Raw genomic sequence first — 25377 nt, forward strand, 5'->3', positions numbered from 1 at the left:
GAGTATAACTTCCCATTCTTCTGGTTATACATGATTTGGAATTACATTGGTCGTGTATTCATATATGCATATAGGAAAGCAATATTTGATTCATTCTCCTATATTTCCCATTCCTACTCCCCCTCCCTTCCTTTGATTCCCTTTTGCCTAATCCAAAGTACTTCTATTCTTCCCTACTCCACCCCCCCACCCAACTTATTGTGAGTTAACATCCACATATCAGAGAGAGAAAAACTTCAGCCTTTGTTTTTTTGGGATTGGCTTATTTCACTTTGTATGATGTTCTCCAGTTCCATCCATTTACCAACAAATGCCATAATTTCATTCTTCTTTATGGTTGAATAATTTTACATTGTGTGTGTGTGTGTGTGTGTGTGTGTGTGTAATTTTCTTTACCTATTCATCTGTTGAAGGACACCTACGTTGGTTCCATAGTTTAACTATTGTGAATTGAGCTGTTATAAACATTTATATTGCTGCATCACTGTAGTATGCTGATTTTAAGTCCTTTGGGTATAAACTGAGAAGTGAGATAATTGGGTCAAGATTGGGTCAAGTGGTAGTTCCATTCCTTCTTTTTTGAGCAATCTTCATACTGCTTTCCAGAATGGTTGCACCAATTTGCAGTCCCACCAGTAATGTATATAACACCTCAACTTTGCAATAAGAAGTTTCAGAGTTTTGCAAAAATTAAGTAATTTAATGATGTCTTCTTTTATATCTTTATTTTTTAAAATCCAAATCTACAGGAAGTTGCATGGATAAACTCCTACATACCCCTTATCTCTACTCACCCTTACCTATACTCACTAACATTTTGCATATTTTCTTTATATCTTTCTCCTTCTTTCTCATATATATTTTTTCATATATTCATTATTACTAATGCTAGACCATTTGAAAATTGGTTTCACATATTATGTCTCTTTCTTCCTCCTAAATGTTTTTGTGTTTAGCACCTCTAAGAATATAAACATTCACTTTTATAACCAACAGGACAGTCACCAAATTCAGAAAATCTAATATTGCTTTAACATTATAATATACAGTTTTTATTCCAGTTCACCAGTTGTCCCAAAACAATCATTATGTAATTTGTTTTTCTTGATCCAGAATCTGGTCTGTGATCACCATTGCAATTACTTATTATGTATCTTTAACCTCCTTTAACTTGGATCAGTTTCTCATCTTTCTTTACTTTTACAACACTGATATTTTTGAAGAGTACAGGTTAGTTTTTTAATAGCCTCGTCTTTGATATAAACTTTTTATATGTTTTGTCACCATTTGTTCTGAACATTGGGCAGGAATACTACATCGTTGATATTGTCTCCTTAATGCATCTTAGTACCAAAAGGCACATAGTGTCAGTTTATTACATTGCCGGTGATGTTCTCTTCAATAACTTAATTCAGATGGCTGCCACTAGTTTTTTCATGTAAAATCAACAACATTCTCTTTGTAACTGGTAAGTTATTTGTGGGAAAATACTCTGAAATGGTGTAATTATCTGTTCCCCATCAAACTTTTGCCAGGTAGTTTTAGCATTTATTAATGATTGTTGCCTGAGTCAATTATTACTATTACACTTACATAATAGTGATTTTTTCCAACTCTATCTTTTCCTCTACATTTGTTATATAACATTCTATGATAATAAAAAGATTTTTCTGCAATTTATTTCTTTAGCTTTAGTAGAGACCCATGGTTCTTATTTAATGAGTTCTCATCCGTTACTATTAAATTTATTTTTATGGTTAGATTGTCCCCGATTTTGGCCATCAGGGTCCCGTCAAACTAGCTCCTGTGTCCTTTTTATGATCTCCATTACTTTTTAGAACTTCCTTACTTTTTGAAACAATAAAATGTTTCAGACTCATTTGAACTTCCTGCATCCCTGCCATAGAATTAGTCATGTCTCTAAGCTAATCAGAAACTTAAAAATCTACTCAAATTCGTTCTCCACAGTTTTATCAATAAGCATATGTCCCCTCAATATACACTCTTAACAAGTGTATATCTTTCCTATGTATCTGAATATTCATCCTGCGCCAATCCACATGAAAATGTGACCTATACTTTGACGAGTTCAAATATTCTTCCTCTTCTGGTTTTTTTAGTGGAGAGTGACATTGTGGTATTTCAAAAACAGAATTTGGATGCTCACCATGCCCATTGGTATAATTGCTTCTAAGCCCATCAAATGTATATTCCTAATAAATAAAAAATTACTTTGATTATAAATATGGCATATTTTAGTCATGAGTTAAGAAATGTGTGTGTATAAGACACTATGGAAAAAATGGGAGTTCATATCCCACTTGAATCAAAGTGTGAAATATAATATATCAAGAACTATGTAATGTTTTGAACAACCTACAATAAAAATTAATTTAAAAAAAAGAAGCAGGAGACCAATAAAATGTCCAAATCCTCTTTAAAAAAAAAGACACTATGGATTTATAAATTTCTAACTCTAATCTACCATAAGATTCTTCCATACCTTCCCCAATTCCATATTTATATCTCCCTTATCCCATAGTGAGAACCATGCTCTCAACAATGAGATCATATTTAGTCACTTTCTTAATCTTACTATCCATGCAAAATGACTTCAGAATTTCCACCCCATACTATACAAACAAGAAAATTTTATGAAGTATTAAAGATTATTTGCAGGTTTTTGTCTATAAAGATATATAATCAAATAAATATATTTGAAAATTATAATTTAATCATATTTGAAATCTAAAAAGTTCTTATTTACAAAAGAATTAAACTCCCTTATACTAAATTTCAACCTCAGCCTTAATGATGGTGAGATCTATACACAAAATCCCCATAAACTCTCACTCCTTTGATGACCAAAACACCTTGCTATATTCTGATCTCATTGGATGTTTTCAAAATCTAACATTATTTACAAAGTCATACCCAACTGATGTAAACTGCATTTCTAAAGAGGAACCAATGATCACACCCTGCATGATACACAACCAGCAAACTGCTTTTATAAGGAAAATGAGAGTCAGTCTTACAACTATAATGAAAAAGATCATTTCATGTGTTTTAACTACTAACGCTACTCTTAAGCTCCAGGACGTATAGCCAGTAGATCTAAACTTCTAAATGTGTAAACATATTAAGGATCTTTCCTTGTGAATATCCATACCCACTAACAATCTAAGTCTGAGCTTACTAAAAGGTATCCAGAAGCAGGAAATTAACAGAAATAAACATAAAATTAAACAGACAGTTGCCACAGCTTTCAACATTGTCGGTAATAGAATTTCTTGTTTGAGTCAGACCCTTTAAAATAGCCCAAACACATAAAATACACATGCCTCGACTGAATTCTAACCCCACCTCCAAAATCACTGCTGTTACTTACATATCCAGACCCCCAAAATCACACTTGGGATGTGAGGGACAGAAGGAAGAGGTGACTAATAATGCAAGTTATGATCCCACTATTTTGTCATAAATTAATTCAGAACTGTCACATGATTTATTTAACTCTACCTAGAATGTTTTGTTCTTTGTAATTAGACAAAATACATTCAGGCAGCAACTGATACCAATTATCTTTATGTTACTTCAACATGCACCCAAGGGACCATTTTTCATGTAATTAGATAGGCCTCCCAGGCTACTGTCATCAAGATGTGACCTACACTTTGTCAAGATCATCCTGCCTTTCCAAGGACTGAAAGAATATTTTTCTGTTTCTTGTATTTGGGGGGAAGCCTGACATAGTAATTTACAAGAAAAGACCCAAGATACCAGGTATTACTAGGACTTATTTATGCTGAAATATGTGATTCCCTGTTTATAACTGAGGGCAAAGGAATACAAATAAAACAGCTCAAGTTTTAGAAGCTCACCTAATCAACATAAATTTGTTGGTTACAATAGTCCTAGCTAATAAAATTGCCCCTGACTATTTACAGAGCAACCATCTATTGAGTCAATACAATAACTAACTCCTGGGTAAACACTTCAGGAAAAGTGGTCTCATTAATTTAAAAGGGGGAAAAAACATATAGTTATTTAAAGTGTCCAGACTATATCCATGGGATGGATTTTCCTGGTTGGTTCCAGGAAAATGATATAGTCCATGCTTTTATAATTATGTCAAAACGGATTCTACTGTCATGTATGACTAAAAAGATGCAATAAAAAACTATATACAAACTGGTATTCCAAATATTTGTCTTTGTACCTTTTATATTTTCTACTAAATGATATGCAGGTGCTTAAAAATTACTACACTGCTGTGATGCTAGGCTGACACTCAGCTAGCTTATGTCTTATTCAATCTGAGCTGCTGTAACAAAAATACCATAAACTGGGTGACTTGTAAAGAACAGAAATGTATTCCTCACATTTCTGGAGACTGAAAAGTCCAAGACCAAGGCACTAGCAGACTTGATGTCTGGGAAGTGTTCAGTTTCACAGATCGTACCTTCTAGGGGTGTCCTGACACATGGAAGGGCAAGGGAGCTATCTGAGGTCTCTGTTATGAGGCACTAATGCCATTCACAAGGAATCCACCCTCATGACCTAGTCATTTCCTAATGCCATTAACTCCTGATACATTATCTTGGGATTTCAACATGTGAATTTTAAGGGGGACATAAACATTCACTCCATTGCAATGCTGCATCAGAAAGACTAAAACCATCATGACTCACTTAGCAGACATTGACCAAACAAGAAACAAAGTTATCAAAGAGAAATGATGCACTCTTTAACTTAAGTCAGGTGGAGAGTTCAACAGAAGTCCAGAGGAGTGGTTAGCAGTAGGCACATGTAGAAATAAAATAATACTTTCTGTTATTTACAGTCAACAAGATTTCTCAGAAAACTCCCCCAATAAATGCCAGGCCACTATGGGGGAAATGCTTCCCCTGCTAAGTTTTAGCTAATCAGCTTTTCCATGAACAAAAGAAATAATATTTCACTGTTCCCTAGACTGCTGTGGGTTTTGCTTATATAAGCCCTTCCTTGCCTTGATTCCACAGCTGAGTTTCAGCACATGGGAATAAATATCCACTTTGCTTTTAATTAAACTGAATACATCTGAGTAATTCTTTGATAAGATGATCCTGAATCTAATCAACCCTCTGAAGTTGACTTCCACTTACTGGAAACATGGAAATAAGTTGTGATCACATCGAAAGCAGAAGTAAAATCCAAAATGTAAGACAGTTCTTAAGACAAATTGAGCCCGTTTCTGCAATAAATTGGTGGGAATTTGAAAAATTAAGGGAAAACTGCTTTAGATTAAAAGAGATTTGAGAAACATAAAACCAAATATAGCTTGTAGGTCACATTTGGACCCTATTTCAAATGAAACAAATATAAAATAGCATTCTTGAGACAATCCCAAAAATGTAATTATGGACTAGGTATTAGATGATACAGTGAATTCATGTTAAGTTGGAAATGTATTAATAGAATGGTATTTGTGTCAGAAAAGTTTCCTACTTTTTAGAGACACCTTATTAAAATATGAAAGAGTGAATTTAAATGATGTCTGAAATTTCCATTTAGAAAATAGAGCAAAAATTAAAAAGAGAAAAGATACAAAGACAATGAAATCTTGATAATTTTTACTTGATTGGTACAAGTATATTATTGATCTTTCTTCTTTTTTGTCCATTTGAAATAGGTCATGACAAAAATTTAAGTATAGTATTTTTATATTTTGATGTAAATATTTAAGATAAAAGACTTATATATTCACAAGTTTGTGGTTGTTTCTTCTTTCCAAAAGAGGATGTTTCCTATATATTCCAAATAAACCAAATAACACAACTGCTAATCTGTGGGCAATTTGTTTTCTGTTACAATAAAAAGCATTTTCCACCTAACTGCACTTTGCTCTATTTTTACTGAACTGAATTCCTTAAAGAGTTGGGTTGCTTTCTTAGTGTATTATTCAGAGAGCAACTGGGGGGGGGGGGTAATTCAAGGCCTGAAGAGATAAGAAGAAATGGAATGAAATTCTGTTTTCTATAGTTGAATTTGAGGCTATATTATGTCAAATTGAATTTTTGATGAAATAGCTTTTTAAAAAATACTACCTACATGTATTATTTCAATTCCATTTGATAATATGGCAGGATGGGGATGAGGAAGTTAAGAGGGTCAAAGAAGAAGTTAATAAATGACTCATGGGAAAATCTCTCGGAAATGCAATATAATAAAATCCTTTTGCTCTTTTCTTCCCTAAAGCCTCCTCCTCCCCTTTCTACCTGTGATTTACAAGAACTATGTTCTTAGTTAACTGATGTTAGTTGCATGTATACTGCTTTGTATATAGTAGGGTTTCTGTCTTAAGAAAGAAAGAAAGAAAGAAAGAAAGAAAGAAAGAAAGAAAGAAAGAAAGAAAGAAAGAAAGAAAGAAAGGAAGTGAGTCATACTTTTAGGTTTCTTTTCCAGTCATTTCAGCACTGTCACCATGTGTTCCCACTCAAGGGCTGTGAGCTAGGATGCTGAGTGGCATCCCAAGGGGAACCAACCTCCCAGCTTCTGTGGTGTCCAACTAAATTCTCCCTGAACTTAAGTTGTAAATCAACTCATGAAGAGAAGGAGATATTCATTGCTGTAAAGTCAGAAAAGAATTTTTCAACATTACCAATTTAATATAAAGATTAAGCTTATTAAATTTATATCAAACCCCTTTTATGATTAGAGCAAGTTCATTTTCAGAGAAGTTCAATTATAAAACCATCAATAGGATTTACTACTTTTAATAAGTCATTTTGCTTCCAGGGATGGACTATACTAATTACTAATATGTACAAATTCCATTTAGACATCAAGAAAACCCTAGGTACAGAAAAGGATATAATAATAACTAAGCATTTTTCATAGAAAATAACAAAGAAAAAATGATGAAATAATGTCCATCTTGCATTTCAAAAATAAATCTAACATACTGGCAAATTCCTGAACCAAATAGATTGTGTTGTCAATAAAGAAAAACAGCTCTCCCTCCTTGGAATGACTTTTTGAATAAACCATATTGGACAATTCTATTAAAGGCCTCTGATTCTCTTTGTTTTTATTTAAGTATGGCAAAATAATCAAAATGCTAGTCAATTTACTATTTTTTCCTGTGCTGTTATTTTAGATGCTTCCCTAGATATTTTCAGCTGTAACTGCATTAAATTCTAAATTTCTAACCACCTAAAAATTTCCGTGGCTTTTATTTTTCAAACTTTTTTTTTGTAATCAACTGAGATTGGATCAAAAGGACTAATTCAATTCTAACATGTTTTTATATCTTACTTTTAATAATTACTGTAGGATTCTTTCCCAGGCATGATTATTAATAGCAAAAAAAAAAAAGTCATATGACTATATTAGATGACATCAGCTAATCCTCCAAAGCAAACTGTTCCTCTCTAGCTTGGAAGAAAATCAACACAGGCCTCCTTGCAAAGATAATACACAATAGCCTATAACCTGCTGTGATCACAACCTCTGTTAGCATGTCTTTGATTTCCACAACTTCAATGGTTAAAGATATCAAAAATTAACAAAGGCCTTCTAGTGACATGAATTCTAACTACTTCTACCCTTTGGGGAATGAAGCAGGATATAAATAAACAACAGTAAATAGTCTAATACCTACTCCCTGCATCAGCTAAACAAAGAAGAGTGTTTGGACCAAGTGTGGTAGCTCACACCTATAATCCCAGTGACTACGGAGGCTGAAGCAAGAGGACAGCAAGTTTAGTTGTTGTTATTGTTAATTTGTTCTTTTTAGCTACACATGACAATGGAGTCAATTTTGATATAACTATACACACATGGAATATCTCTTTTTCTAATTAGGACCCAATTCTTGTAGATGTACACAATGATGGGATTCACAGTGGTGTATTCATAAGTGTTTATCGAAAAATTATGTCAGAGTCATTTCACTGTCTTTCCTTTTCCTGTCCTCCCCTCCTTTCCCTTTATTCCCTTTTGTCTAATCTACTGAATTTCTGTTATTCCCCCCCACACACACCCACTTATTGTGGGTTAGCTTCCATATCAGTGAAAACATTCAATCTTTGGCTTTTGGAGACTGGCTTATTCACTTAGCATGATAGTCTCCTGATGCACTGGCAAATGTCATAAAGTCATTCTTTTTAATGGCTGAGTAATAATTCATTGTGTATATATATCACATTTTCTTTGTCTATTCATCTCAAGGCCAATATCATTCTAAAGAGAGAAAAACTGAAAGCATTCCCTATTAAAAAAAAAAAAAAGAGGATTTCAAAGTCTGAGGCCAGACTAGAGCAATTTAGTGAGACTCTGTCTCAAAGCAAAAGATAAAAAGGGCTAGGGATATAATTAAGGGTAGAACACCTCTGGTTTCAGTCCCTAGTACTGAGAAAAAAAAGGAAGGAAGGAAGAAAAGGAGGAGGAGGGGAGAAGTGGGGGGGAGAGGGGAGGAAGAAGGTTTAGATACATGAATATGACTTCACTGGGTTCAATAATTTGTAATCATTTTGAAGTGTATTATCATTTATTATTATTTCATCAGCACTTAATGACAATCTACCGTATGAATCATGAAGTCAAGATCTAGGAAAGGCATAAAAATATGTATTCCTCAGTTCTTACTGTTAAAAAGTTTAAATGTGAGGTCGACTAGGCTTGTACTAGGTTCAGGCCCTCAAACCTACCTGCTTTCCCCATTTCTTCCCCCCAAAATAAGAAACTAAAAAAAGTTTATATGTATTGGAAACCATAAACATAGTCATAGAACTTACAATTTATTAAGTATCAAATGTGATATAAGTAGTTTACATATGATAACACTTCAGTCAACTGAAATCTCTGAAAGTACTATTGTCCTTATCTTACATTGGACTTATGTGGCCCCTATGTTTTAATTTGGGTGTTCAGCAATACCCATCAAAACCAATTGCTTCAAGGAAGACAGACTGAAGCCCATTCCATATTTATAGCTAGATGTGCCAACAAATCCCTTTGCATTGTCAGAGCCAGTTTAGGTTGTTGTTTTTGTTTATATTATTTGCAACTAAAAGTATACACAGAAAAACAGTCTTCCTCCAAAGTTAATGACATTTTCTTAGGTGGGGTGGCATTTTTTTCCTTCATTTTATATTCTTAGACATTAAGGAGACATTTGGCTGACTTCATAATATAAAAGCCTGGAACTTCATTAAATAAACATTTGTTGAATGAATGAATTGACTGAAGAAAGGAATGGATAAGTGAACAAACTACTGAAAATGAAATAATTCATCTGTTCATGCTTTGCCCTTAGTCCCCAAGACCAAGATGCATAATAGAACAAAAAATATTTGAATTTGTTTAGTTTTTCTTAGCCAGTTGACAATAACCTGCTATCTTTATATTCTATTGTAAATCAGATTAACCTATTCCCTCCCCAATTGATATTATTTGAAAATCCAACAAAACCAAAGTTAGGGGAGGAGTAACCAGAAAGTCAAAACAGAGAAGGGTCATGCCCCTGATATTTACCCCTGCATAGGGTTTCCTCCTTCTCACATTCTTATCAGTAAGTAATGTTCACCAGAGAATGAGAAATTAAGACTGTAGAATTAGTATTTTGTTTTCCTTATAGTAATCAAAAGGGCAACAAATCTCACTGAAGTGCCAATTGTAATTGTTAAAGGCATTAATGCCATGACTTAGGGCCCTTTTCCCCGTGGAAGCTGAAGGAAGTATAGAGGAGACAGCTGAGGGGAAAGAGTGTGGTGGGGAGAAAGGAAATACTTTAAAGATATTAGTCACACAGACATACTGAAGATCCCTCATCTCATGACTGGTAACTACTCCACTGAGAGGGAAATAACTCTCACATTTATACTGGGAAATGACTATAGAGACAAAATGGTTATTTATTTCCAGACCCTGCCAATTTCAATATTGCTCTCTTGCTGTGTCATAGTCACAGACCTATACAATAACAGGAACAATAATTTTTAAACTTCCTGTTCAAAAAATAATTCTATTGATCACCGCTTTATTTTTTTGTTTCCCCATGATTCAGCAGATCAAAACTGCTCCAAGTTCCAGTATCTTCCTGTCATTCAGCAAGAAGTCCAAGGCGTTAAGATGTCTCTGACAAGTTAATAGAAGATGAAGAAGTTCATTTCAGCACCAAGGAGAGTGCTCTGCTATTTAGAAATTGCATACTGTTCATGACACTAAAAAGAAATTTTGAAATGTGGCTTGATAGAAAGCTGCTCCAAACTAATTTTTTTAATGAGAAAAATTTGTCAGGGTTTTATATATGTTCATGACTACAAGTTTTTTCAGCTTTCAAATACATTGGAATTAGTGATTCTTCACCTATTTTTATTTTTCAACAACAAAGCCACAATTTCTTCATGGGCTTAGACTGATTCGGTGCAGTTACAGAAAAGTTAAATTAACAGGGATTAATATTTCCATGAGAATAAGTCCTAAAATATCCCCCACTGTTATATCCTCAATACTGTGCACATGACAAATGTTCAATAAATATTTAAGTGAGAACCAGTGAATTAGTGACTGACATTCATTAAATGTACAAAATAAATTAATTAATATCCTATTTGTAACAAAATAATCATTTGTTACAGCTGGTCTCAAAGATCCTTACATGCCACACTGCTCAATCTGAAACTTAAGCACATCTTTTCTTGGCCTAGATCAGTGGAGTCTCTGGGTGGCAGAAAAATATCATGCCCCAGACCCTGTCTTTTGTCTTTACTAAACTTTCAATGAAATGAGGTTTCTTTTTACATTGCCTTAGGGAAGTCACTAAAATTTCAATCTGTGCAATCCTACACCCCCAGGGAAGCATGGCATCCACTGATGGCTCCCCCAATGCCCTGTTACCAGATGGACAGAATACAGACATAGGAACTATATCACTCTCTTCCACCAGGTCCCCATGTGAAACATGCGGTAACTACTGTCCCTATTCCCAAGCAGCCAACAGCCCCTTACTCTGTGCCAAAGGAAGAAAACACCAGACCTCTCTCTCTTGAGTTCAAAGACACCTGAGTCCAGATATAGGGAAGAAAAAAGGTCAATAATGCAAGTCTACTCCAAGCTGCCACTGCAGCCAGTCATAGGCTACCCCTGAAAGTCGAGAATCTTCCAAGGACAGGACAAAAGTGAAAAAGAAAACATTAAAAGGTAACAACATGAATTTTTCCATCAGTCAGAATATTTATGAGGACTTCTCAGGCTTGTGAATCCCTTTCTCTTTTTTATGTATATTTGTGCAATGAAACGTGTGAACAAAGTCAAGCCTCTTGGTGCACAGGTAGGCACAGCCCAGTTCTTAGCTCCTAGGAGGATTCTAGGCTAAGGCGCACTCTACTTGGACTGTACTATCAGGCCCCCAAAACGGGGGGAGCTGCCAGGGAAGGACTGATTTCCATTTCAAACTGCATTCTGGTACTTTGTACTCCAGCACCATTGGCCGATCAATATTCAATGCTTGGAGATTCTGACTCTGCGGGAGTCATGTCAGGGGACCTTGGGAGCCAATCTGCTTGAGCTTCTGAGTGATAATTATTCATGGGCTCCTGCCTCTTGCTCTTTCTCTAGCACGGTCCCACTCTGCAGACTCAGTGCCTTATTCAGTCTCCTCTCTCGCTCTCTCCGCTGCTGTAGCTGGACCCTTCGCCTTCGCCACCGCGCAGCATCTGCACATCCGCTACAATGGCTAAAACAGCAATGGGTAAGGCATCGCGCCTCGTTCTCCCTCGGCTCCACCGGGAGCTCGCCTCTCACCTTCTTGCTTAGAGCTTTGAAGGCATTCGGAGATATTTTATAAAGAAAAATACGTTAATGGTAACAGGAGCCAGGAAGGTCGGAGGTAGCTCTGGGGGAGGTGGGAGGGCAAAAAAAAAGGGAATCCTTGGAAATCTAAAGCGAAGGATTTCTTTAAGAAGATAGAAGCAGGTAAGTTGCCCTCTCACAAATAAGGAATTTACTTTTTCATATTTAAAATTAAAGCAATTGCGAGGGAAGCGGGCTCCCTTAACTGTTTGCCTTAAATAGGTTAAGGGACATTTGGGAAAGTGCTTTGTAACATCCTATATTTCTTCTGTAGTTAAAAAAGAAAATGGGAAAGGGATAGAGGGAAGGTTGAGAGAAAGGAAAAAGAAAAAATGCAAAGTCAAAGCAGTCCCATCTAGGCTGTTTGAAAGATGGGTGGAGACGAGGTGGGGGAGGAGGACAGCGGGCACATTTTATGGTATTGTCTCGTTGGAAAAACCGCTAGTCCCGGGGCGCGGTGCAGGGAGGTAAGGGAGCAGGGGGAAGGGTGGGAGTAGGACCTTTCCTTTGTTTTAGGGAAAAGGACAGGAAAGAGAGAGGAAGTCGGGGAGGGCGTGGAGGGCGCGGGTGGGCAGCTGCAGGGGCGGGGAAGCGCGCTGCGGGGAGGGGTAGAGGGACCGGGCTTAGAAGGCGCCGGGGTGGGGTTTCTTTGTGTGCCGACCAACAGTCCCCGGGGTGGGGGGGGTGGGGGGAGGCACCTGCAGCGCTGGGCGCACAATGCGGACAGCCCCACCCTGTGCGGAACCGTATGGGCCCCCACCCCCAACCCCCCGCCGGTTCTGCTTCTTCGGGGATGGGCGCCGAGTGCGGAGCGCAGCGCGACACCCAGGAGCCCAACCCTGCGGGGACAGCGGCGCCACACCCCGCCCGCACTCCGCACTCCTGGCTCTTGGCCCTAGCTTCCGAAAGAGACTTGACCACTGACCCCACCCGCCCCACCGTAGCCTCATTGTCTGTTTTGGGGAGGGAAGAGGAGAATGGATTAACATTTTTTCTTTCCAGAAACACATTGAATAGGCTGTTTCAAATCACAGAAAAAGGCTTCTTTGAACTCCTTTGATCGTTTTGAAGAAAAGCTTCTGGAACCTAGAAATGTGTGCAAATATACGGATAAAGATATGTAAACGTAATATAAAGCAAAGAGGTCAAAGTCTTAAGTTGGGCGACTGAAATTTGTATTTTGTGGGTTTGACAGGGCGAACTGCCGGCAATTTCATAGGTTTAACCTATATCAGAGAGACCCAACAAGATTCCGGATCCAAGGCCTTAATTTCCCAATAGGTCTTGCGCTTCCAGTGTCCCATGGTTCAGGAGCTCAGTGATCTGGGGTAGACAGGCTGGGAGACCCCTGAAATCTGGAGGTGGCTGGAAGCACCCCTTCCCCAGGACCTGGCTGCGGGCTGCAGAGAGGGTAAAAGCTAAGGAAAAGGCTGGATGTGGACGGCTACGCCCTGCCCCACCCTTCTCGCCTAGCTGGGAAGACCTCAAGCTCAACACTGGAGGGGAAAGGGAATCTGGGAGGGGCCGTTGACAGGTCGAGGGTCCCGGGACCCTTTTTCCAGCCCCGCTGTCCAGATCAGCCCAACTCCTTTGGGGATGTGCAGACACCTGGCATGGCTCTCAGTCCTGGCGCGGAGCCCCTCCCAGCCAGTTGGATGGCTCTGCAGAAAAGCTGATTTGAGCCCCACCCGGATACACAAAGGCACAGCCCCACCCCTCCAGGCCTTTAGACCACAGAGGTGACCCCTTCCCTAGGGTGCGGAAAGGTTTCTGTTCTCGCCCAACCACAGCCCACCTAGAGTTCAGGGACATTTTCCCCCTAACCCAAAACCACGATCCACCCTCAGTTTTCTCCGATTTCCCAGGATGGAGACCCCGTAGAGGGTCTCTAGTTCTAGAGACCCTCTGTCCTCCAGTGGGGCGCGGCTCAGCCCCACCCTTCCCAGCTGGGGCCTGAAGCCGCCGGCAGTTGGCCGGGTGGGGGCGCACGTGGCGACTGGGCGCGTGGAGCGCTGCCAGCCCTGCAGAGCCTCCCGCCGCGCCCTGCGCACCCCTCCCTCTCCAGAACTGGGCGTTCGCCCCCGCGGGAGCATCCCCAGAAACTGGTTTCTGCGCAGTGTCCTGAGCTACTCCCATTTGCCAAAATTCGCACTTCTCCCGCATGGAACCTTTATGAGAAAGGAGGGTAGGAGCGATCTTGCTCAATGCTCTTCACCCCTACTGAGAGGTTTCTGCTGCACAAGATGTCTACAAACTGATCATCATCAATTTTATTATTTCAAATCATTATTATTCCGTGACTCTGTAGCCTTATTTGTTCTCATTTGTTTATAAGAGACTGATTGCTTTTGGTGAAGGTTTAACCCTTGCACTCACTTTTCGTCCATTTTTCTATCGCCCTTCTTTTCCTCCCCTCTCTCCCAGAAAGAAAAAGATTTTGTCTCTAGTTGCTCCTTTAGATTATAAAGCAAGTATATTTTGACTTCCTGTTGGGATTATGTATGTTCATGTGACTGGGATATATATATATTCAGGTACTTGGAAAGGGCAGGGTCTGTGTGCTAGCGATCGCTGGAAAATTCTCCAGAGATTGTTTGTGGCTGCAGTGGGTGAATATTATATAACTATGATATGCATGAGGTTATAACTGTAAACATATAAATATAAGCTATGCACAACATTTTAACTGTTTTTCCCCAAAACTATTCTTCCACCTGCTGTTCTTGATAATGGTCTCATTTCTATGCTGAAGTGAGAATCGGTAAAATGGTAGCCACAATCTAATAAAAATCTCTCCCCAAATATGGCAAATGCAAAGATCGTTTCTGCCATAATCAAGCTGCACTTGCAAATCATGAAAAGAAACACTACCTCTACAATATTAATAATAATAGATTTTTGCAATCATTCTAATTTCAAAGCATCGCCAGAGTGGGTTTTCTTTATTCATTAAACAATTATTGTATTCAGCATGATTGAACTAAGTAAATATAATATTACCCTTCTACGTGAATATATAAGTAACTCTGAAGATTTTGATTGAGATTAAAATCTCAAAGGATAAAACTGAAAGAGAAAAGTAACATCAGTTAATCACATATATCTAGTTCATACCAGATGAGTAAGCTGATCCTGCAGTAAACACTCTGTGACCCAGTGTAGTACATTGCCACTTGCTAGTATAATAGATCTGATGTCTATGCATGTTCAAATTCCCTGAAAGTATATTTTTGAATAATAATTGATTGGATGATTTGAGATATTAAAATCTAGAACTTTGTTTAATCAAAATTCACAATGATTTTTCAATATGACTTAGATTTGTAATATTATTCTAGTCTAAAGGAGAGAAAGGTATTTTTACTAAGAAAACAATGCTTCTGCTCTTAGTCATTAAAAGTTTATCGAGATAGTACTTGTTTCATTAAAAAGTTTAATTACTTTGGTTTTTGATTTTTATTTGTTAATGGCTAGATTTCGAGATAAGCATGTAATTATTTGACACAATATCATCAGATCATTCATTATCAGGATAAAAATGCTGCAAACTACATATACTGAGATTCAAGAAATGCCCTCTCAGAAAGCCATAAAGCTGATTCAGACAATAATAGTTTTCCTCTTTATAATTTTGGATCAAAATAGTCACTTAATTCTGTGAATATATAATGGTAGCTATCAAGCAGAATTTTTAAGTAAAATCTGAATAACTAAAATGAAATGAAAGATTAATTAATTACATATTGAAGTGAAGGTTTTGTCATTGATAAATCCAGGCCATGTTTAGGAAAATTACTGATTTGTCAATTACTGTTGATTTTTATTTCAACTGAATAAGATGGACTATATACTCCTGCCAGGTCAGTAGCTCCTTGCTCCTGCAAGCCTGGATGAAGCTGGCCTCAGAGCAAGTGGAAGCCAAAGCACACACTGGACCTGGGTGTGGCCAACCCCACAGTACAGATAACTAAACCCAGCTAACACCAATTTCCTTTTGGTTGTGGAAAAACATACATTATTTATTTTCACAAGATTTGTGCCCCTATAATAAAAATTCAAGAAATATGCCAGAGCAAAGGAAAATACTGTATTAGTTAGTGACCCAGTTGTTTCTAGAACCTAAACAGCTCTTCTTGATTGTCTCAATTGGAAAACCTTGGCATCCGCATTAACTTTCACTCCACTAGAGGGCAGTCAAGTTCTCTAAAGAAGTAGATGATTTAAACCTAGCTTCAAACATTAACTGTTTAAAGTCTTTTCTTTTATTGGGAACTTTCAAGTGTTGATTCAATAAATTAGTATTGTGCTTTGCCCTAGTGAATGAAAATGGTCTGTCTGTTTTACACTGAGATAAAATGAAATGAATGAGCATAATCTGCAAGTAAGCCACAGGCCTTGGTTAATTATTGCATTATGATTTTACTTTCTAGTTTCATTACGTTGTTATTATAATATAATTTATGTTACTTCTGAGGTTTGGTAGTGAGTAAGTAGCAGAGAATGTCAGTATTATTAGCAAAATTATTAAGGAATAGAATGTTTTCATGTTTAAATAAAGAAATAAATTAAAATTGTTGTTTACCTATTTCTTTATTTAAATATGCCTCATGTTGGGGACACACCTAATATTTGAGTCTCCACCCTCAGGGAAAAAAATCTTCACTTTAATATGTAATTAATTCATTTTTCACTTCATTTTAGTTATTCAGGCTATCTTGATAAAGCAAGTAGCTATAGTGTGAGAGGGATCCTGAAAACTGTTCCTATTTCCCATCTTATGTTTCTCTTTTCCACTTAAAAGATGGCTTTTCAAACCAAATATAATGTGATTTAAATCCAGTTTTTTAACAACTATCAAGTATTTTCTTGTAATAGCTTCCATTAGTTTAGTAGAAAACGGATGTTCATCTTAAAGAAGAAAAGGATAAGCACAATTTCTAGTATCATCACTTGTGAATTTTTCTCATGTTTGCATTAGAAGGAAAACTATTTTTCTCTTATATTTTATGTAACCATAATCTACCTGTAAAATATTTAATAATGTCATATTGTTATATTCCTCATACTTTAATGCATATATGAATTATCTAATTTTCATTAAAGTACAGATTTTAATTTGTTGTGCCTGGGATGAGGCCAGACATTCTGCATGTTTAACAAGCTCCCAGATGATTCTGATACTGACATCAAACCATCAATTTAAGAATTATGATATGTGTGTACCCCTCATAACTACCTTCTATTATGTCTTAACACGTTTAAGTTCATGACAATCTTTACAAAATATTTCACTTCCAAACTCATGCATACTTAGGGATTTTATTCCTCTGAGGATTATGTGTTCTATGTCCTCACTCTTTCAGGTAAATTTTTAAAAATATATTTATATTGCAGGATTCAACAGAAGACCTTCAAGAGAAATGTGGGAAAAATAAGGAACTGGCTCTGTGTGTGTGTGTGTTTGTGTGTGTGTGTGTGTGTGTGTGTGTGTGTGTGTGTGTGTCTGTCTGTCTGTCTGCTTGCCTGCCTGCCTAAAAAATGAATGCAGCTTGTGGCATAGTTGAAAAAGAATGATAAATAGTAATGTTAGCTTACTGTTATTCACAAACGATATGCAGAATAAAAGTTCAACCCCCCACTTTTTGGATATGGGAAAATGTTTGTAACCTCAGATTGAGGTTACTTTTCACCACAAATACTCCATATAATTAAGAACTTAAAAGAGGAGTGAGCCACACTAACTTTATCTATAGTTTTATCTCATTACTTATCAAATTATCTTAACAATGTTTCTTCCTGGGTACCACATGAGAAAATTATTAAGAATTTATCGATTATGGAAGTATATTCAAAAACAGATTATTTTTTCCTTCTGCTTACTTAATCCAACAGAGAACCCCCATTATTCAATACTACCCTTCTAAGGAAGTCAACTAGAAGGGGAAAACGTGGGTCTTCAAGGAATATCATCAAAAATATCATATCTCACTTATCTCACACAATTGTTGGCTGACTATGCAAACATTACCACATTTCTGGAAATGTTAACCGGCAAAAATCAGACTGTGTATAAAATGTCTCAAAAAGAGAAATACAGCATTTCCCAAATAATGTATTAAAAACATAATCCCAAATAAAAAATCTGGGCGCAGAGGTGGTAAAATATGCTGTTACTCAACATGAAATTGGATAAAGTCTCAAGGTTATCCATTCCTTTCTTCTTGTTTGTTGTTGTTGTTAACAGTTCATTTCAGGGTCTCTCAGAAAATGAGAAACTTTCAATGGTTGCACTTTCTAACTACATTCAAAGAAATACATGCTAATACAGCATTACAAAAGTAATGTGTGTTTTAAACATTTAATCCTGACACTCTGTCACAGCTATATGTAAATTTCATTTGGAGATGTCAAAAATCTAAACTCGAAGACCTTTGAACCAAAAAGTCTCCCTAACTAGATGTTTAATCAACAATTGTCTTGCAATGTTGCTTTAAGAATCATTTTCCTGGTGTAATAAATACCAGAATCTCTGCAAGTAGTGATTGATTGTTTTGTTGTTGTTGTTGTTGTTGTTGTTGTTTTGTTTTGTTTTGTTTTTCAGTACTGCAGATTAAACCCAGGGGTGCTCTACCACTAAGATAACATCCATCCCCAGCCTTTTGTATTGATTTTGAGACAGGATCTCCCTAAGTTGCCCAGGCTGGCCTTGAACTTGTAATCCTCCTAGTTGTTGAGGTTACATGCATGTGCCACCACACCCAGCTAAAGAAGTGATTTTTTTTATTTATTTATTGAATTTAACTTCTATCTATTTAACCTATAATTTAACCTATAACATGGGAGGGTCTGTTCTGAGCAGTTTGCAATTATCAACTGTGTTAATCATCTAATAATTCTAAGTAGGAGGTCCTATTACAGTGGAGGAAACAGACGTGGAAAGATGACATGACTTGCCCAGGCCCTGTGCTTTCCGATTCTGTATCTTTAACCTATACCTGCTAGTTTCACATCTATTGCTTGTCAGAAGTGCTCCCACCATAGGCGTCAGACCTGACACTGCCGTCTTGTTAACAGGCCTGAGAGGATCTCGGCCTTTCCAAGCTCAAACTCACTTTCAAGATGAAATGCTTTCTAACATGACTAGTTTTAATAGCTAACCTGGAGCTTGTTAAACTAATGGCCGTGGATTAGTCTTTTGGGTAAAGATAGCTGTGAGGGGTTTGTAATGTATGGAACACGACACTCAGGGTAAGCAGGGCAGCCACTCGGATCTGAACAAACTGGGATGATGAATTGTGGAGAAAGAAGCTGGCTTGATCTCATCCAGCTCAGGCTTGCTAGCACATTTCAGAATGAATCCTAACTCCTCCCACAACCCCAGACATTTGATTTTAATAATTGGTCTAATAAAATAAATTTAGAATTAAAAGAGAGATATAGCACAAGCATCCGCATTGAATATAACTAGTAGGTCTTACTTGAGGATTCTCTTATTACCTCAGAAGCAGACAGTCAGGCGAGATCTGTGGGAAGGCTCAGAATCCCTTGTGAAACATTTTTAATTATGTTTAATAAAAGAATCAGGCCCTGTCATTTGTCAAGGAGACATTTGCAGTAGTAAAACCTGTGTTTATAATAACCCATTTTTATTAATCATGATTAAAGATAACATTTTGTGTACATTTGTTCTCACAAAACACTTTTATGTGAATGTAAAGGTTAATTAATGCATTTCAGTGCTCATTTTGCTAGTCATCTGGAAATATAGCTTTCCTAGGATTTGTACTTAAGAGAAGCCACACATTATACTCTAAAACCACAGCGAGGCTGGGAACATAACACAGTGGTAGACCACTTGCCTAGCAAGTTCAAAGCCCTGGGTTTGATCCCAAGCATAATGATGATGATGATGATGATAACAACAACAATAATAATAATAATAATAATATAAAACCATAACATCAATATTTTAGGTTTTTCCTCACTTGTAATGTACTTCAAAACTAAAATATTTAACACTGAAAAAAATGCTTCCAAATTTGATTTTGTGACAAGAAATAGACTATTTTAGTTCTCAAATGACATATTAAAATAATTTTTATAGAACAAGAATATTGTCCAAGACTGAATTCTTTTTACAAAAGCATAAAGCAGTGTATATAAGAGTATCTATTTATCAGTTGGAATAATTGCATTTCAGATACTATAAACTAGAGTTTGTACATTCTCCATGAGTCCAAACACTTATCATGGATGATAGATCATCCATGATATGAATCTGTCAATCTTTTAGTTGCATGTCTTTGTATCAGGGCAAAGAGAATTAAATCAAATTAAATCTAGTCCCACAGATAATTTTAAAAGAGATCAAACTACTTCTTTTGGAATATTTTTTCCTATGAACTGCATACTTAAAGTTTAATTTCCATTGGGGGAAAAAAAAAAAACTGTTCACAGTAAACCTAACAACAGTCTTCTAGTTCTGGTGTCCTGGTTAAGTAGGAATGAAACTCACCTGAAAAACCCCAATTTATCCTGTATTGACTGTTACTCACTGCAGCCTCCCTGGGAATCATGACTTCAGGATACCATTGTCTTACTACTGCAACATTTCCATTAATTTCCAACACAAATATCATTATGTGAGTTTAGAGTAAGATACCCATTAACATCTTCCTCTTGGTAATTTTACACATGAGAAATTACCAAAGCCAGTTCAAATCTTTTTATAACAGATCACTCCTGTAATTTTAAAAGTCATCTTTTCATTCTACTTCTGAACAACTTTTTTCTTTTAAATTTTTTTTTAAAGATCACATAAGCATAGAAGATTGGAAATTAAATAAATAAATAAAGGAAAATAGAACAGCACCATCTATCTATATGGGATCTTGCTGTTTCTAGAAGACATTTTACTTGTCCTATCTTTTTAAACCTCCATATAATCCTTGTGAGACTGGCATAGTATACATGTTATACTATTAAGGATGAGTAAATTTCAGTTTGAAGGATTTACTTAATCAAGTTCCCATATGGTAAGCTTCAGAGCCAGTACTAGAAGAAAGTTCTAATAAAAATAGATCAGGTAGGTTTTAATATAGGTTTTAATATAGGTAAGACATAGATATAAAACTAATGAAGTTTAGCACTCAATCCTCTGTCCTATTTTCAGGCAGGAACAGTGAGGAAAGCTATATGCTAGGCATATTTGTCTCTAGTCCAAAATCATTAATAGTCAGTAAAATAAAAATAGATTTGAATGCCGGCTCTGCTTTACACCGAGATTTTCTAAGATTGACAGCTGCCATCCCAGGCCACTACTTATCACCCTTTCCTTAAAGAATCTTGGATTTGGGGAAAATTGGATAAGGATGGAAATAAAATTTTGAGTGAGTTAATTCCTTCTGTTCCAGAGCTGCAAGGTATTATAAGAATATAAATAAACATGGTCTTTACACTTGGGGAATTTAGTCTTAAGAAAATGAGATCCTGTACATATCAAAAACTTGAGCAGCAGTAATGGAAGCTCTTAACTATAGGGTTTTACCATTTTAATAATTTTGTAATAACTTTGATTAGGAAGTACTAAGATCCAATCCAGCCAGAGGATTGTTTAGTTACACTTCTCGGATTTTCTGAGCATCAGCAGCACTTATGGAACTAGGGCCATGCTCCCAGAGGTTCTGAGTCCATGGGTCTGAAGTGAGGAATTTGCATTTCTTACTAACTCCCAGGTGGTGTTGGCCTGGCTGGTCCAGAATCACTTGGAGGAAGCTGTACAGCGGGGACCAATGGGGAGCACAGGAGAATGTGGCCCTCTAGGGGAAGAATTATGATCTCTGGCTTACTCTACAAAAGGACAGAGCCCAGCAGCTCTGCCCCTGTCCACCAATGTCAATGCTATGCTGAAGGAGGAGCCCCGGAGCAGGATCTGAAGCCCTGAGTTTTCATCTTCACTCTCACTAAATTGGGCCAAGATTTTCTTTCCCTGTATCTCTAATTCAACACCAGTAAAATAGCCTGTCCATATCAGAGGGTCATAGTCAGAACTAAGGAAGTGAATTTGAAAGTGATTATTATCGTTCAAGTGCTTTATAAATACAAGGGCTTGAGTTCTTTATCATTAGATATAATAACTGGAATTTTTGGTGGAAATACTGTGCATGCCTTTAAAATGAGTAAAGTGGGAACAAGAAGCATAGTCAGAAAGTAAGTCATTTGGCTTTGAAAAGTACTTTCTAAATGCTGAAAAGTGAACTAAAATGTTGATTGAATCTTTTAGACAATAGCATTTGACATTTTGAAGAACTTCTGATTAGAACCCCTCAAGCCCTATGTATGTAGATAGATATTTAAGCTTGTTTCTTTCTAGAGTTCAAATCAGAAGAAGCAACTAACTCACCCAAAGTTTTATTTCCATCCTTATCCTATTTTTCCCAAGTTCAAGATTCTTTAAGGAAAGGGTGGTAAGTAGTGACCTGGGATGGCAGCTCTCACTCTTAGAGAATCTCTGTGCAAAACAGGGGTACCCGAGGCAGTAGACACAGGAAATATGAGAAGGTTAACCAGCCAGAGGCAGCTCTCCTACCCACTTTGCTTCTGGTCCCATGTTTGCCCTTTGGTGGCACCACGTTGGCACTCTACCCTCTTGAGTCAGCCTCCTTGAGACTGTACAAGCCCTACTTAGACCAAGTGACCCAGGCCCAAATGTTCAAGTATGCTGAAAGCTCGCTTTACAGCAAGTTGTCCAAAGAATTCAAAACACTATGAAAATTAAAAAGCAGTTCTATAAGTTCTCCTAAAGCATAACTCACATGAATCAAATGTATGAAAGATGAAAAAAATAAAAAATTTAAAAATTTAAAAAAATTAAAAAAAATGCTTAGGTAGAAACTGTTCCTGTTCCTGCTTAAGAACTGTAGCAGAGTAGTAGTGGGTGTGGGGGTTAGATGGCCTGCTTTACTGCTCACCTCCTGGAAATCTTTGAGCAAATAACTCACCATTTCTATAGTACAATTTTCACCATTTTTAAATGGGGGAAATAATGCCCAAGTCACATGGTTGTTAGGAGGATTAGGAAAGCAATTGAATATTAAGAAATTGATAATAAAAATATTGATCCCCTTCCCTAACTCCCTAAATGAATAATGAAAATACTCAGTAAGTACAATAAAAAGTTAAACATCTCAACTTTATGTTATTTTCTTCATATAATGACAAAGTTATTAGAAACCTTGGAATTAAGGAAATAATCACTGTCCTTCGATGCTTGGCATCGAAGAGGGCAGAGGGTTGAATACAACTGCCAATGTAGCCACCTACAAATATGTTATGAGATGTCATACTCAGTAGAAATAAATAAAAAACTGATTTCAGAGGCATTAAAATAAAAAGTATACATTCAGAGCACTTTGAAAAGTAGGATAAAGGGGAATTACACCACACACACACACAAACTCTCATTCTGAAAATATTCCCAACCCATCAATTTCATCCAACTCTTTCATCTCAGCTCACCTGACTGATACACAATTTTTCATTCCCACCAGTCCATCTCCTCCCTGCCTGGCATCCTATCTCCTACTTGCATTTTCAACATTCCTCTTTCAGCGAGGTGTCTTCTTTATGGGCTAATTCTAGGTACCTTCTTTTCTGGGTCTACTTTGCCTTCCTGTTCACCCATTACTGGATGAGCATAATAAAGACCCAAGAGCCATACAATACCAACAGAATATTCCTGAAATGACTGCTGGAGAAAAGGATTTCATATTATTCTCCCAGTTGTGCATGAAAGTAATACCTTTTCAATCATTAGTGTTTCACATACCAATCAATAATCTATTACTGTTTTTTAAATCTGTAAGGAGTTAGCAGAATATAATTAGAACAAAGGTATCTTGAAAAATCAAATTTGTATTCATCTGGCATCTGACTTTGCAAAGGCTTAAGGAAGAATAATTGACTATCAATATAAGGAGGCATATGAAGCATTTTGTTTTTTCTTTAAAACAGCAATTTATATAAATGTATGGTACATAAACTAAGAATTATATTTATGACATAACTGCATACTTAATTAGAGAAATATGTGCTTCTATTGACAAATATAATATTTTCCTTTTTCAAATTAGATATTGTTAATGATATTCCTGCATATAAAATGCTCAATATTTTTTCACATTATAAGTTATAAAATACAATGGTAAGATATACACCTACTTTCTTATAAATATATAGACATGGGAAAATGACAGAGTAAGAACTTTATATGAAAAGCTCACTATGATTCAACTCTTCACAAGGTCATAAGATATTGCAGGAGAAAAGGGTAGGTCAGCTCTAAAGAAAATGTAGCCATTCTCCTCACTTTAAAAAAATTTAATACCAAAACACAAAGACAAAAAGGAATTTCATCTCTTCGAAATGACACTTGATTTTTAAAAATCTAGTAATACAACAAATAAGATGAAATTAGTACTTTCCAGGTTGAGAGCAAATTCAAGAAATACTGAATTAAGCAGCTTCAAAAAACTGGATTGCATTTGTTGAAATTTTTCTTAAAATGAAATATTAATAACTGCAGAGTTGCAATATGTATTGTTCATGAATTGTGGCAAGTTGTATTATAACTCATCGAAGGTAAGAAATGCAAAATATATTATGTTTTATATAATATATAAAATGTGTAAAATTTTATATAATATAAATATAAAATATATAATACATAAATTATATAGTATATAAATATGCATAAACTACATATTATATAATATAATTATATAATATATATAATAATGTAATTATAATTGTTTTATATCATTATACATAATATAATTTTATATTATATAATTATGTTATATAATATAAAATATATAATATGAATTGTGCATATACATATATATCACTTAGGAAAGAACACTGGACTTTGTGTTCAGTTTACATAACTGAGAAAAATAAAAACCTGCACACTTAAACAAATTGCAGAGATAAAATACTGCTTCTGACAAATAGCAAACAGTCATAAAGTTATTCTACCCAAAAAACTGGTAACCAAGCCAGGAAGCCTTCCTGGATCCTGGCTGGCCAGTTGCTTCTCCTCTGTTTGACCAAACTGCATGAAATTCATTTTTCCTTTTTCTATCATTTGCCTATTACGCCAAATCCAGGCAAGGGAGGTCTTTGGGCTGGGCTTTGGTAATTTTATATATATATATATGTATATATACATATATATATAATCTATCATTTTTAATGAAGTTTTAATGAAGCTTAAATGTAAATCTAAACTGTGAATACATAGGATGAGAGTTCTTTCATTTATATTTATGACATAACTGAACTGTGGCAGCATAGTATGAGGATAATCGGCTACAACATCAAAAGGATTTCTCAGAGTTGCTTCTGAGTCATGGCACACTCTCCAAGACAGAACAGCATCAAGTGACCTCGAGTCCAGCTTTCCTTGATCTTTCCTTGCTGTGAATTCTTGGGAGTTTATTGTCTAACAACAAGTTTGGCATTTAGCTATGTCATATCTTG

The 25377-nt window shown here is 36.2% G+C and overlaps 1 protein-coding gene across 1 annotated transcript in view; it reads left to right on the plus strand.

Annotated features, from left to right (window-relative positions):
- The first annotated feature begins 11709 nt into the window (after nt 1–11709).
- Nucleotides 11710–25377, plus strand: part of Stmn2 (stathmin 2) — a 52101-nt gene continuing 38433 nt past the window's right edge. The window contains exon 1 of the mRNA XM_076835993.1: nt 11710–11737. Coding sequence (XP_076692108.1) covers nt 11719–11737 — 19 coding nt within the window. The 5' untranslated portion in view covers nt 11710–11718. The remainder of the gene's footprint in view (nt 11738–25377) is intronic.

This window comes from Callospermophilus lateralis, chromosome 16, assembly GCF_048772815.1.
Source record: "Callospermophilus lateralis isolate mCalLat2 chromosome 16, mCalLat2.hap1, whole genome shotgun sequence".
Classification (NCBI taxonomy): domain Eukaryota; kingdom Metazoa; phylum Chordata; class Mammalia; order Rodentia; family Sciuridae; genus Callospermophilus; species Callospermophilus lateralis.